This window comes from Poecilia reticulata, chromosome 4, assembly GCF_904066995.2.
Source record: "Poecilia reticulata chromosome 4, P_reticulata-male-v2, whole genome shotgun sequence".
Taxonomy (NCBI): Eukaryota; Metazoa; Chordata; class Actinopteri; order Cyprinodontiformes; family Poeciliidae; genus Poecilia; species Poecilia reticulata.
Window position 1 is genome coordinate 3,411,544 of NC_088833.1, and position 15,142 is coordinate 3,426,685.

General features: G+C 38.6%; 1 protein-coding gene across 16 annotated transcripts in view; it reads left to right on the top strand.

The window, feature by feature from the left end:
* The window catches only part of LOC145551394 (uncharacterized), a 200,076-nt gene that overhangs the window by 167,204 nt on the left and 17,730 nt on the right, over nucleotides 1-15,142 (top strand). For 14 of the 16 annotated variants that reach the window (XR_014087203.1, XR_014087204.1, XR_014087206.1 and 11 more), the window contains one exon: nucleotides 14,175-14,241. Coding sequence is in view for 6 of the 16 variants with exons in the window: in XM_081606010.1 (XP_081462136.1) it covers nucleotides 14,175-14,182 (8 nt within the window). In the remaining 10 variants the exon portion in view is untranslated. Of the gene's footprint in view, nucleotides 1-11,258; nucleotides 11,608-12,125; nucleotides 12,328-14,174; nucleotides 14,242-15,142 lie in introns of those variants that run through there. The other 2 variants (XR_014087208.1, XR_014087205.1) reach the window with 2 other exon arrangements.

The window sequence follows — 15,142 nt, forward strand, 5'->3', positions numbered from 1 at the left end:
TGAGAATAAAGTTTTATGAGAATAAATTATAAAAATTAAGTTATATGGGAATAAAGTTGAAATAACATGAGAGAGAGTCAGTGTTACGATTTTATTACAATTTTATTTTTAAAATATTCCGACTCCTCATGTTGTGAATATTCTCAAAATATTTTGACCTTATTCTCATAGTATTATAATTTTAATATCGGAATATTTGGTGACTCTATTCTGGAAATATTCTGATTTTATTCTTGTATTATTTTGACTTTACTCATAATTTTATTTTTTTTAATTCTAATAAACATTTTGGTATGGCCCTAATACTCCATTATATGTACTAAAACCAGTTAGATTCTCAGTATTTTCAGCGCAGAGGAACAGATGCTGGGACTGTAAACTCCATCAGACCAGAGGCAGCGCCACAGTTTATCCCCCCGTCACATTAAAGCGCTGTGAAAAATGGCTCAGATAAATTGTTAGAGACACACACGCACACGCGCACACGCACACACACACACACACACACACACACACACACCAGCATGAATTTTTTATGCCCTGCCTTGACAATGACCCCCAGGGGAGATGATGATGTGGAACAGCTGCTGCTTGTTCATATTGATTAAATGACATCCAGGATCACTTACCGATTTACCGACTGACGGCGCTCAGTGGCCCTGAGGGAGGTTAGCCGCCTGTTAGCACGGCCCGCTTGCCTGCCCCGTTAGCACGGCCCGCTAGCACTGCCCGCTAGCCTGGTCCGCTAGCCTGGCTCGTTAGCCTGGCCCGCTAGCACGGCACGTTAGCCTGGCCCGTTAGCACGGCCTGCTATCCTGCCCCGTTAGTACGGCCCGTTAGCACTGCCCGTTAGCCTGGCCCACTAGCTTGGCCCGTTAGCCTGGCCCGCTAGCACGGCACGTTAGCCTGGCCCGTTAGCACGGCCCGCTAGCCTGGCCTGTTAGCCGCTTTGATGCCACACAATCCACAAGATTATCATGTTCAGACTGTAAAGGTAATCTGGTTTAAAACTTGTGTTAGAGTGGATTTCTAAAGCTTTTATTGACTACAGTTGGACGACATCGACTTAAAGTTTTATCATGATATTTTGTGGTACTATTTTGGTAAAAGTAACATTAAGAAGTATTTATTATTATGTTTTTTTAGATAATTATGTGGCTGTGACTCCATGAAGTAGCAATCGTTTCCCCACAAACACAAATTCGCCTCTTTAGGATCACAGGCACATGAAGAAGTTTGATTTATGTCACTAAACTGCAAATTTTCAAATCTATTTATGATACCAAACAGTGGAAAACAGTAAAATTATCAATCCCAATAATTTAGTTTCAAACACTAATAACTGGAATTTATTGAGAATGATAAATCGAAAGGAAGAAAAATGGATGCATGGTTGTTATTCTGTAAACACTGAAAGCTTTTGGTTCTGTAAAGTAGTTCAAGCTCATCGAGTCTTTAACTGTGGCCAGAAACTCAACATTTAGATTTCAGTTTATGTGTTTAGATCTTATCATTTTTTTCTGCCAGAGTAAAAACCTGAGAGTGATTTGCTCAGGGTTGCCAGGTCTGACTGACACAAAGTAAAACCCTCACAACTACTGACTCTTCACTAACCAATGACTATTAACCATGAATGATGTCACATTCAGCAGATTGTAGATATTTTAAAATAAATGAACTAATGAAATAAGTGCAAGGAGACAGTATTTTATTTAAAAAGTGTTTAAATAGAATTTTTCTATGAAAACTTTTTAAAAAACCTGCTAAGAGTTGCAGAAAGAAGCCCAGAGCAGGTTTTGTTTTCAGACCAATTCCTTCAAAAAAGTCCAGTTAGGAGCAAATCCACCCAATCTGGCAACACTGATGATTCTGCCTGCGGTGATTTTAAATTTAGACCAATTTTAATTAAATTTGACCAGTTACTTGTTGTATTTTCTACATGATTTATGGAAAAATACACACAAGATTTATTTATCTTCCTTTTAGCAGTAACTTCATCAGGGGCCACAAAGAATTCATCCAAGGGCCACAAATGGCCCCCAGACCACACTTTGGACACCCGGAGCTACAGGGCGGCAGTAGGAAGAGTTTAGACTTTACAACAAAAGAAGAGACAATAAACTTTAATAGTTATTATTCACTGTATTAGAGGTTCAGGAAAAAGATAAATACACGTTAAAGAAAAAGTAAATAAACACAAAAAGTCAACATGAAGAACATTTCCAGGATCAGAGGACTGATGACTCAGCAACTTCTAGAGAAACTCCTGCATGTGTTTATCTTTAGTCACATTGATTACAGCAGCAGCGTCTTCACAGGTCTGACTAAAACAAATCAACCAGCTGATCCAGACGCTGCTGCTGCAGTTCTGACTAAAACCAGCAGGTCAGAGCTCATCACCCGGTTCTACAGCGAGAGAATAAACTGTAAAATACTGTTAGGTTATGAATCACCAATATACATTAAAGATCTGCCGTTGTCATAGCAACCCTCCAGGCCTCTCAGGTTCTGGTTCTGGTTCTGCTCTGCATCCCCAGAACCAGAACCAAACATGGAGAAGCAGCATTCGGCTTCTATGCAACACAAATCTGGAACAAACTTCCAGAAAACTGCAAAACAGCCGAAACACTGAGTTCCTCTAAACCTAGACTAAAAACCATCTGATAGATTTGATTTTTGATTAATAATCAATGAAATATTGATCAACATCTGATGTGTGAATGGAGGCATTTGGAAAAATGTTTCAACTGTTTTTATGATGTAAAGCCTTGTTGCTGAAATGTGCTACGCAACTAAACTTGATTGATTGATTGATTGATTGATTAGTCAGTGTGTTAATGGGAGGGACAGCTTCTTCCACTGGTCATGCTGGTCTAATGAGGCTGAATACCAGACTGGGAATAATCTCCCAGTAAACTGTCTACTCATGGAAAACGCAGAGGTGCAACAGCAGCAACTCTCGCTTTCTGCCCGTCTGTCGCCCCCACCCCTCCACGCCGCTCCCATTCTCTCTCTCTTTCCCCTCTCTCGCCCTCCTTCCTCCTCCCGCCTCCTCTTCCTCGCTCCTTGTCTCGTCTCAGTAAGTAGGATAAGGCTTGGAGAGCTCTGTCGTCGTGGAAACTGCCAAAAGTATTCAGTTTGAAGTTTGAGGAGGTCAGTTTGCGGGTCAGAACAACTCCCCCTACACACACACACACGGGCAGGGCTGGAGACGGAGCAGGGGTGCAGCGGGGACCCATGTGGCCCCGGACCGACCCATGTGGCCCCGGACCGTCTTACTGCAGCGTTCGGGAGGGGAGCTGGTGTTTTTGGAGGGCCAGGGGCCGCAGAAAATCTCTGCTTGTGGTGCCAGAAGGTTTCAGATCCGTCGGCTTGAAATTAAGCTGATTATGAGTGAAATCGGGACGTTGTTGCATTTGGGTTTATAGAAGTCCAGCAGCTCTAATGATTTGCCTCCTTTAGCCTGGTGATTCATTTGCTTCACTGAGACGTCACACACCTCCAGCTGCGTTTGCAGTGGCCACCAAATTATTCAGATTGGAATAAAATAAAACTTTTCTGCGCTAGGTTGAGGTGATTTTTTTTAGTCGTATTGACATTTATTTATTTCGTAAAACTACGATGGAAACACTTGATCAACAACAGGATGTTACTACTGCCGGAAACGATGAAGAAACCGACAGGAAGTGATAGGAAGATGATGGTGCTGCATGTTTTTTAATGGTATATCGCATTAACAAACTTATTCACATGTGACTTTAATCAAGTTTCTTATTTAATAGAAATACCACAATTATAAAATTGTGGGGGTTTTTTTTACATTAATGGAATATCAACAAAGTTTAGCGCACATTTTCATGGAAACGTAGCTTCTGATGGACAGGTTTGTCATTTTTAGTTTCATGTAAAGAAACTAGAACTTATTAGGTAATTAAACTAATGATGTCAAAACTGTATTTTATTAATGAATTTCAGAAAAGGATTTTGAGTTTCTGATTTTTTAAACCTTAAAAAACAGGAATAGAAGTTGCTTTTGCACTTTTATCCAAAACATACAAACTATTTGATAGAGGTGTGCCGATCGATCGGCCACCGATCATAATCGGCCGATTTCCGTGAAAAAGTGTATGATCGGTGATCATTGGCTCTTGGTGCCGATACCGATCACCTGCATCTCATTTCTCAGCCTGCCTGTGCAGCTGGTCTCCTCTTTCCTTCACTCTGCGCAAACGCGCAGCAACAAATCCTAAGCGATGTGGAACTATGACGCACTGAGTGAATGGGGACGTTTGCGTGTTGCGGCGGAAAATTGAAGCAGGTCAAAATGCATCAACACAACGAAGCTAATACGGCATAAAAACAATGCCATACTTGACGGAGTTTGGCTACATCGAGGCTCACTGCAGTAAAAAAGACATATGGAGGATCAGATAGCAGGTAAAGCAGCACAGCTACAAACTCTCACCCGGATTAGTATGACGGTCAGAAAGCTAAACAAATAACCCGCAAAATTATTTAAGTCTTTGAGCTGCGATGTAAGACGCTGGTTCTGCTCTCGCTGTTGAACCGCTGCTACGCTACAGGTAGTAATATTTCACAGACGAAGCGCCGCTTCTGCTCCACCTGGTAGTGACTCTCACACCAAACCTCTGCTTAAAGCTGCAGCCTCTAACCTAAAAAAATAAATTTTACATACGTATTAAAACTTTCCTAACATGACACAGATAATCTCTAAAAAAATAATCGATCTCCTCCCTGCTCTGCATAATTACTCCGCTCAGTCAGAAACAGCCACTCAGAACTAGCAGTAATCAGCTAGCCGCCATGCTAACAGGAAGGTTTCATTCAGTAACTCTGGATTGTTTATTGTAGTGGATCCTGTTTTTGCCTTTGAATGCTTAGTTTCATACTTGAATATTTTTGGCATGTTGAGAGGTTTTATTTTGGCTCTTTGCATAATTTAGCCTCTTCAGAGCCTCCATATGTTATCAGTCTGTTAAAGATAGTATTATTGATCGCAGTACAATTTGCACAATGCCTGTTTTGTTTAGTTTTCTTCTTGGAAAAAGTTATTAAAAACAAGTTTTTGTCTAAATTAAGGTGAATTTATGGTTCCTTTTTCCACATAATGTAACCGGTAGTGCTTATGATAAAAAAATAATAATAATTATGTGATCGGTATCGGTCATCAGTATCGGTGATCAGTATCGGTGATCGGTATCGGCAGGAATAAACCTGATCGGCACATCTCTACTATTTGAACAATAAATGAAATTAGAAATCTAAATGTTCTGACATGAAACTGCTGACACAGAAAGCTCATCAAACCCAGTGTGTGATTTTAGTTTTGAAATTGTAACTTTTGGTGCTGTGATTAATTAACTTCTGTAGAAACGGCTGCAGGTGTGAAGTTTGGTTTCATCCCCTCATTTAAAACTAAACTCAAATATCATAATTTTGATTTGTGATCAAATTTACTCAAAGGATTTACTGCAAATGATTTTCAAATATCTGTTTAAAGAGGGAGGAACATAAAAACATTTAGTTTAAACATTATTTAATTTCATAACTTTATAATTCTCTCTTTCTGTTTTGACTGTGATGTAAATGTTTTCAGTCAGTTGGCGGCTGAAGCCCAGCAGGTGGTTCACCAAATCCAGCATAACCCCCGACAATCCCGTCAGCCAATCAGCACGCAGCCCGGCCCACTGTGTGTGTGTGTGTGTGTGTGTGTGTGTGTGTGTGTGTGTGTGTGAGAGAGAGAGAGTGAAGCATTGTTATTGAAAGTTTAAAAACACAGTTATGAGCTCTGTGATTGTATCTGTTTCTCACCAGATACTCGCTTTAAAAGACGTTTTATGATCCTAGAATATTTTATAATTTATTCTGGAAATACAGTAAAGAGAAGCAGGTTAGACAAAGAAAGTGGAGCTAAACTGCAAGATCTTTATAAAGTATGTCATGGTTGACCAATGCACTGCAAAAACACAAAATCTCCCCAAGTATTTTTTTAAAATCTCGTTTCCAGAGAGAATATCTTTAAATAAAACTAAACTAACTTACAGAGAAGTAACTTTTAGGGAAAATACAGGAGTTTATTTTGAGTCAATTGGTGAAAAAGTTCTAGTTACAGCAGCAGATTATAACAAAACATTTGAAAACTGTAAGCACATTGAGACGATCCCACATGGGGTCAAAGGTCATTGTAAAATTGCCAAAAAGTTCCTCAAGTCAAAACGTGGCTCAGCTAAATAAAATGGATTTATGAAGTTCAGCTGAAGTAGAAATGTGAGCATAAAGCACATTTCTGTTCAGTTAAGAGTGAAAACTGTTAAAAAAAAGTTTTCTCTAAAAATTAACTTATGCGTTTCTGTTAGCCAGTGTAAAAGAATACCATCAGGCTAGCGTGCTAACAACTCTGAGCTGAGTCAGTTTTTTATTTGTCTTTTGGTAATTATTGAAACAAAAACTTCAGAAAACGTTTTACAAACAAAGTTGTGTAAAAAATGTGAAGGAGGAGCGGCGGCGTGACTGAACCATCGTCAGCTCTGATTGGCTGAGTGGCTCTGAGTCCATCCCGCCGTTTTCCAGGGAGCTTAGCAGTGTGTGTGTGTGTGTGTGTGTGTGTGTGTGTGTGTGTGTGTGTGTGTGTGTGTGTCTGTGTGTGTGTGTGTGTGTGTGTGTGTCTGTACCTTCTGCTGTGTGTGTCTCAGGATGTCTGAGTGCAGAGATGTGTTTGCAGAGCCACATCAAGCCCCTGTATGCCCTGGAAAGTACAAACACATACAAGGGCATGAAGACGGATGAGAGGCTTTGAGTCTCCATTCAGCCAGAGGATGAGGGTCGAACCTGCAGCTGCTCCGCTGAAGTGTCCTTGAGCAAGATGCTGTACTTCTATATCCCAAAATGACAGGAAGTGTTGAGTAACATGATTAAAGTAAAGCTGCTTTCATTTGGGCCATAAAGAAATCACGCCTTCTCAAAATGCTGGAACTTCTGCGTAGGTTTCCATTTATCTGAGTGCATTTCTGGTCATTCTGGAGTTTTAACATGAACAATAATGAGCAGATGGAAATATTTTAGTTTTTTTCCACATATTTATTCATCATAACATGGATGTGAATCAATCAGTCGTACTTTGCAGAGAAACATGCATAAAAAAGATCGAGCTAAGCAGAAAGCTCAATCAAAATATTGGTAAAATGAGGCTTAAAATTCAGATATAAATCAGTTAATCAATCAAAAGGATTGGAAACTAAATGCAATCTTGTAGATTATCGAGCACAAACGAGAGAGGTGACTTTAATTCATCCATTTCTAATTTCATGAAACAAAAACATTCATTGTACTTTTGTTGTGAAGCAGATGCCTGTTAATTAAGCAATGGAAGAAAAATGTAATATGTTGCAAATTAGCGACATTAGGCATATTTAGACCAATTATCCTCAGGTATTTCAATTATTATATCAACATTGCTAACAGGGTTTTAAGCTAAAAAGACAGAAATAAAAAAGACTGAGCCAAGTAGAAAACACAATCAAAACATCAGTAAAGTTCAGATATAAATCAACCAATCAAAGGATTGCAAACTGTAAAAGCAATGTTGTAATTTAGCACAAACTGGAGGTTCAAATGTTCAAAACGGTCGTCTAATCTACACGACAGCCAAGATTACAACAAACTACCAGCTGATATTTCCTCATGTTTACATTTATAATAATAAATCAAAGTCTTATCATGACTAGAAATTTATCACAACAAATTATAAACGATGGAATAACTTCCCTAGTGGACACTTTGAGGTCAAATCTTTAACCTTGAGGATGATTTTCATTGGAGAAAAAAAGGTGAAAATTAGGTTTTGTGTTGATGACGTATAAAAACGAGTAATAATCATTATAGGAGTTTAAAATGGCCCCGTTTCCTGTCGGCTGAGAGGAAGTGTGTGCGACTGGCCCCGCCTCTCGCCGGGCTGCATGCATACCAACGGAAAAGCTCTGGGTTAATATTTAACCAGGTTATGTAAAGACGGGCAGATTATGAGCAAACAGGTTCATGGCTCACATGTTCGACAGAAACTCCATGAACTCAAATTACAATGAAATGCTTTAAAAATAATAACATTTTCCCTCCAAGAGATAGATCCGTCATTAAAAGATGAATATTTCTTTAGTTTTCTGAAGGTCTTTTTACGTTTTTCTGCCGATATTAATTACTTTTCCAGTTCCAGTTCCAGTTATTACACCTTGATTTTTCTCGTCTGTTTCTTTAACAGAATAAAAGAAACTCTTTGAAATAAGAGTAAAGATTTTTGTGGCATTTAAGTACGAGTTAAACTCAACTTTTTTATCATCGGTTTAAAATACTAGAAGAAGATTTGAATTCAGTTAAAATCAAAAATTCATCAGCAGGTTGTAGAAAAAGTCAATAGTTTCTTCTTTTCATTGAAATTTAAACCAGAAAAATCCTGTAAATTATGAACAAAAGCTGCAGTTTTGACTTGGAAAGTCAGAAATCCAGATTTTATATGAAACTGTTGTAAAAATTGTTTTTCATCTCTTTAAATCATTAATATTATTAAAATACTATTTTTCCTCCATTTTTAAATTCATGGGAATGAGAACCAATCTGTCTGAAATAGATCTATAAACTCAGATTCGTGAAACTTTCCTTCTTCAAAACACTTTCATTGCTTTTTGACGTGAAACATGTTATATTGAGAAATCAAACTTGAATTAAATAATTATAATTCTTTGAAACACAGTTTGTTGTTTGAATGTTTATTTGCAGGAATCTTTAATTTTCCCAAAAATATTTCCAAAATCTCATCGTATTGTTTTTAACTCTGACGGTTTATTGTTTCTCGTTGGTTGAACAAGAGAAAATAAACAATAAAAGGTTGGGATGAAAATTTTCCTCATATGTTTAAAAACTTTCAACAATAATTTACTTTGAGTAAAACTGTTAATTTTAAAACATTCATGTTTTTCTTGTGCTTCATTTTTCAGTTTCATTTCATGATTATCATCCTCTCCCCTTCATATTTTCTCTCATCTGCAAAAAGTCATTATTGAGAGTTAAAATCAATAGTTTTTTATAAACAGTAAAAAATGACGGGCCACCGTCTGATTATTTAGAAAGCTGATTTAAACACTCACTGCTTTCTGCTTCCACTTAAAAACAATGTTTAACATTCAGTTTTCCACTAAATGAAGGTAAAAACTGCTGTGAATAATTATTATCTGAATCATTTAAGCTTAATTATTGTCTAAGTTATTTAGAAGAAAAACCTTTTTCAGTGAAAATCTTTGCTTTTTCCTTCAAATCTGCATGAATGAATCAGAAATCTTTGAAATGATTAAATGTGTTCAGTAGACGAGGCTGAGCGTCTTTGTGGCTCCTGGACGACTTTAAACTCATTTAAAGTTTCAGCAAAACCCAAATATAGACAGAACCGCCTGTTAGCCGAGCGAACAAGCTTCATGACGGCTGTTAAAAAAAGAGAGCTGGGCCTTTTTGGCCTAGTTGGCATTACTGGTACCATGTGCCACAGTGTGTGTGTGTGTGTGTGTGTGTGTGTGTGTGTGTGTGTGTGTGTGTGTGTGTGTGTGTGTGTGTGTGTGTGTGTGTGTGTGTGTGTGTGTGTGTGTGTGTGTGTTGCTTTGTATAGAAAGTGCTGTGTGCAGGGGAACGGGGATTTGGTGCCATCAGCACGGTGATGTCAGCACACGGGAACAAACAAAGCCCGACTCCAAACCCGCTCCCAGCTCTCCCGGCTACCCACAATCCAGCTGGAAATGATGGGGCCCGACTCCGGGGGCCCTCTGCTGTTAAAACACACACACACACACACACCCACACACACACGTTTGCGTGGCTATCTTTGTGGGGACTTTCCATTGACTTCCATTCATTTCTACAGCCTAAACTTTACCTTTACCCTTTTCCTAACCCTAACCAACCAAAACTCAATTCATACCGTAGAACCTAATTCTGACCCCTGACCCTAAAACAGGGTTTCCAGGCTCCTGTCCCCACAAGGAGCAATTGGTCCCCACAACGTAGTATGTCAGGGAAATCGTCCCCACAAGTTATTACAAACAAACGCACACGCACACACGCACGCACGCACGCACGCACGCACACACACACACACACACGCACACACACACACACACACACACACACACACACACACAATTAGCACAGGTGTTTACACAGAGACGAATCTCTGTGCTTCTTCTGTTGATTTGAGTTTAATTTGCTGAATTGAAACTTAATAACTTTTATATGAAGAAGAAACCATGAACCTTCAGAGCCACATAAAGACGGTTACAATGTCGGCCTTTCATCACCTGAGGAACATTTCCAGGATTAGAGGACTGATGGGTTGTCCAAAGTGGCCTGAGGGCCATCTGTGGCCCTTGAAACAGTTTCATGACTGCAGTTGACGAATGGGCCGTTTGGACCCTGATCCAGAGAAACTCATCCAGGCGTTTGTGGACCTGGATGAGGTCCATAAAGACCTGGTTGTACTGTTTGGTTGTATTGATTACAGCAGCAGCGTCTTCACAGGTCTGACTAAAACAAATCAATCAGCTGATCCAGATGCTGCTGCTGGAGTTCTGACTAAAACCAGGAAGTCAGAGCTCATCACCCGGTTCTACAGCGAGAGAATAAACTGTAAAATACTGTTAGTTTACAAATCACTGAACAAAAATGGAACAAAAAACTGAAAAATAGTCGAAACACTGAGCTTCTCTTGAACATAATAAATGAAACACAGAGCAACATATTTGATGTTTATCGATGATTTTAATGATGGCACTTAAATCATAATATTTGTTGCTGATTTCACAATTGGTGACTGTTTGATGTTTTTATTTCTTCATGATGTAAAATTGCTTTAAACTGCAAATAAACTTAAATCCAGTGAATTCTTAATAACACGTTTCTTATTTGCTCTTTTGTAATCTTGAGTTTATATCTTAGACACAATCTTTACAGAAAGATAAAACATCCATAAAACTATTAAAACCATAAATATAAAACCAGAGGTACTAAAGTAAGAGTAGCATTACTTCAGTTTTACTGAAGTAAAATTAAATCAGCATTTTTATCAAAGTATTTGACAAAAAAGCTGATTTAGGACAGAGTAACTGATCACAGCATCTGTTTTAATATTTAAATTTATGTTATCCATCAACTTTATGAAAATATTTTATTTTTAGGAATTTTTTTTTTTTACTTTGTATCACTTACTACTTACTTCAGTATCTAAACTCTTTAAACTCTTACTTGAGCAACATTTCTGGATCATCTCCTCACTCTGATTAACTTCACTGAATCAAAAACAAATAATTTTAACAAAAAAATGCACCAGACAAAGACGCTGACAGCTTGTGTCAAAGTGAGACCTCTTGTTTGTACACCATCTTTGTTGCTCTGATGGCGCTGGAGTCCGTTGCGCCATTTGAAAGTCAAATACGGTAAACATGAAACGTTTTCTGGCATCAGAAAGGCCTCAGTTAGTCTCACCCAGCAGCCACACGCTTTGCAAACACTTCTGTCCTCACGGTGCGGCGAACTTCACCTGACTGCTGACAGGTATCACGATAAACCAGCTGGGAAAATGACAGAAATGTAAAGATTTGATTTGTTATCGCTTATTTTGAAGTTTAGTTGGTTTCATAAAAGGTTTAATGCTCTTAAAGCCAACTGTTTGTTTGCTTTGTGCATTTGTCTCATTAGAATAGTGTTAATGTAAACTATTAACACTATACGAGTGTTAATAGAATATATTAACACTAGAATATAACACTATTCTAGTGTTAATAGTTTACATATTTCCACTCCTGGAGCGATTTACAGCAAAAAGTAGCTGATTTAGACTTTTACATTCTCAAAAAGAGTATTTAGTAAAAACTCTTAACTGATCAAATTATGAATCATTTAAAATTTAAAAATTACATCATCAAACGGGACAAAATATACAGTTAAGATAAAATGTGATTATTTGTTTCTGATAGTTTTCAGTTGACTTATTGTATTAATCTGAATCAGTTCTCTGGTTCTGATCTCCTGTAGATTAACTCTCACAGATCAACACAGACGTCCTCATGTTCTCCCGTCTTTCCCATTGCTGGATTCACTCCTCCAGGTCCACTAGGGGGCGCTATAGTTGTTTAGTGTTAGTACGTGAATTAATGTGTAGAAGAAGAAAACGAACGGCGGACCAGTAGTGTGCTTATGCTACCGTTAGCTTAAACTAAAAAGCCGAACCTGGCATAAAATCAAATCTTAATGTTCATGAGTGTTGCCTACGTGGTAAGTTATATTAATTTGTAAATATGTAGGAGATAAGTATTTATCTGTTTTGAACGTGCGCTTGGTGAATTTGCTAGAGCTAATTAGCCAAATGCTAGCTGCTGTTTGCTGAATGCTGACATTTATTATATTACGAAGTGTTGTAAGAGTAAACTTTGCTTTATAACCTGTTAGCCAAGTCAAGCCAAGCTCCTAAATCTATGTTTAATTTTGTGTTTTATTGAATATTGCAATACTAAGTATTGACGTTTTGTTTGTCTTTTTTTTAAACTTTATTACAGTTTGACCGGCATGTCCGTGTAAAAGCACTCAGCGATAAAATTAACAACAACAACAACAATGGCTTTCTTATGTTCTTTGTAACACCCATTTTTAAACGTGGCTAATGAAACGGATAATGTATCACATTATATTTATTCATAAAGTTCACAGGAAGTCATGAATTTTAAATTCACCAACATTCAGATTATATTAAAAAAAACAAACCAGCTCTAAATCCATTTTATACAAATAATTATTTGTGGTTTTCCCCAATGAGTAAATTTACTCAATAAGTGTTACATTTTTGCAAAAATACATCTTTTCAATCAGTTTTTAACATTTAATGAACTTTTCTGTTGCTGTTAAACTTTAAACACATAAACGATCCGTCGTTTCTGCTTCTCTCTGCTTTAAACTTCTTTATGTCGCTGCGTTTGTGTTTCTGTTCATTTCTGTTAATTTTTATTTTATTTTGGGGCAGCGAAGTGGGGGTGGCTGAGGTCCTGCAAACTGTTCAGATGATTTACAGGAGGCCGAGGCTCAGTTTGTGTTTCCACTGCAGCTCTGCGTCTGTAAGGAGAATCTCCAGACTGTTCCTCGTGGTTTAGCCGAACGTTTACATAAATTCAAGCCTCGACTTTCTGCAGAGAAACTTTGCCACAGTTCACGCAGGGAGGGAAAGAGTCAGCAAGTTACTCGGCCTGAACTGTATTTGTTGCCTGGTAACACAACCTTGGATCAGGAAACACTGGGAGCCATTGTGAGCGAACAAGGATTCACAACGATCTCTGACCTTTTAGTCTCAGCAGCTTTTCACCAAGGCCGAGTGTTTTATAAATCCGTCTCCTATCTGTGAATTCACCCACAGCTTCGCTGATAAATGCAGCAGAAACGCGCTTTGTGTGCTGATCACGCCTCAGAAGTGAATGTACAGGTGGGAATCGGGGCTTTCTGTTGGTCTACATGCTGCTGCAGATTATTCAGAGTTTCAGCAAAACCTTCCACATGTGGATAAAAGAACCAACCTGGGTACAGATGATCCAGGGTCTCTGATGTTTTGGAACAAGGAAGATTTATGTTTCCACTAAATTTGCTCATATTTATCACAGATTAATACTTTTGGTGTCAAATCAGACACAACTGGACCCACAGGAATCATTTACTGAGTTTTTTTCACAAGATGGCCACCATGGTTAATAATAATGTTTTGCACTAAAATTGCCAGTTAAATTAACCTTTTTAAACCAGAGGATTCATATTTATTTTTACGATCTTTTTCACTTGTTTTAGGTCAATACTGAGGAAACGTCCCAGTTTCACTGGCAGATTTTCACTTATAACATGTTTTTTCCACGTTATAAGTGAAAATCTGCCAGTGAAACTAGAAAGTTTCATCAATTCTGACCTAAAACAAGATGCTATGTCTGGATGAAAAGTTACTTAGAAGTTAGTTTTCTCTTATTTTAAGTGAACTAAGATATTTGCTCTAGAAACTTGACCAAAATATTTGGTAATACTTTGAGTTTGGATTCAAATTCATGAGTCAGTTTCTCACTTTGCATTTGTTTGACTTCATTCTTTTCCAGTTACGTAACATGAGATTAAAGACACGCCCCGGCAGCGACTGAACCAGACGGCAGAAACTGGGACCAGGTAGGTGCATCACACACACACACACACTGCAGCGTTCGCTGCGCTCCAAATTGAGCGTGGCTCGGTGTTGATGAAGTCAGGCGGTTGGAAGAAGGCCAGGCTTTGTTCCAACCAGCAGCTGGATGGTCATTTCCAGAGACGGAGAATCTCTTCCTTCTCGCTGTGATGAACGAGGAACAGGAGCTTCACCAACATGGATCCTCTTCCTGCTACAAGTGTCTTCATCCTCCTCTTCATCCTCTGGCTTTTCTCAGCAGACTGAGTGGACAAATGTCCAGTCAGGATTTTAAAATGTAAACGACCTTTGATCTTTTCATATGTTCGCCTTATAATCACTAAACTGATTGGATTTTTGCTCCGTTTGTCGTCTTCTAAACTCAGCTAAAGCATCCCCACAGCATGATGCTGCCATCGCCTTACGCTGCACAATGCGTGCTGGTTTTCCAGCTTGCATGCAAAAGAGTCCCAGACATCAAAAGTGATTTTTTTCTGTTATATTTGCTTGAAAAGGGTTAATACTGAAGACGATGAGGGCAACTGGGAAAACAGTCATTCTGACTTTTGTCTCAGAATTTTGACTTCAATCTTCTGAGATCAAAAGTCAGTCATTAAAGTCAAATATTTCTTTTAGTGTCCCTAATCCTCTTCCACAGATGAAACACAAATATCTGCCACTCTGAACCTTGTGTTGGTAATTTTACAAAATTGAGAAAGAGTTCAAAGGTTATGGAGCCACTGTAACCGTCCAGGCCAGGAGGAATGTGTCGACTTGCTGTCAACTATTTGCTGCTTTGTCATGAGGCCACAAAGCGCTAAAACACGTAAAGTTGTGTGTTTCACACCTCGCGGCCCCCGCCCTCCTTCCTCCGGCCCAGCAGCAGCCGGGCCAGCGGTCCTGCAG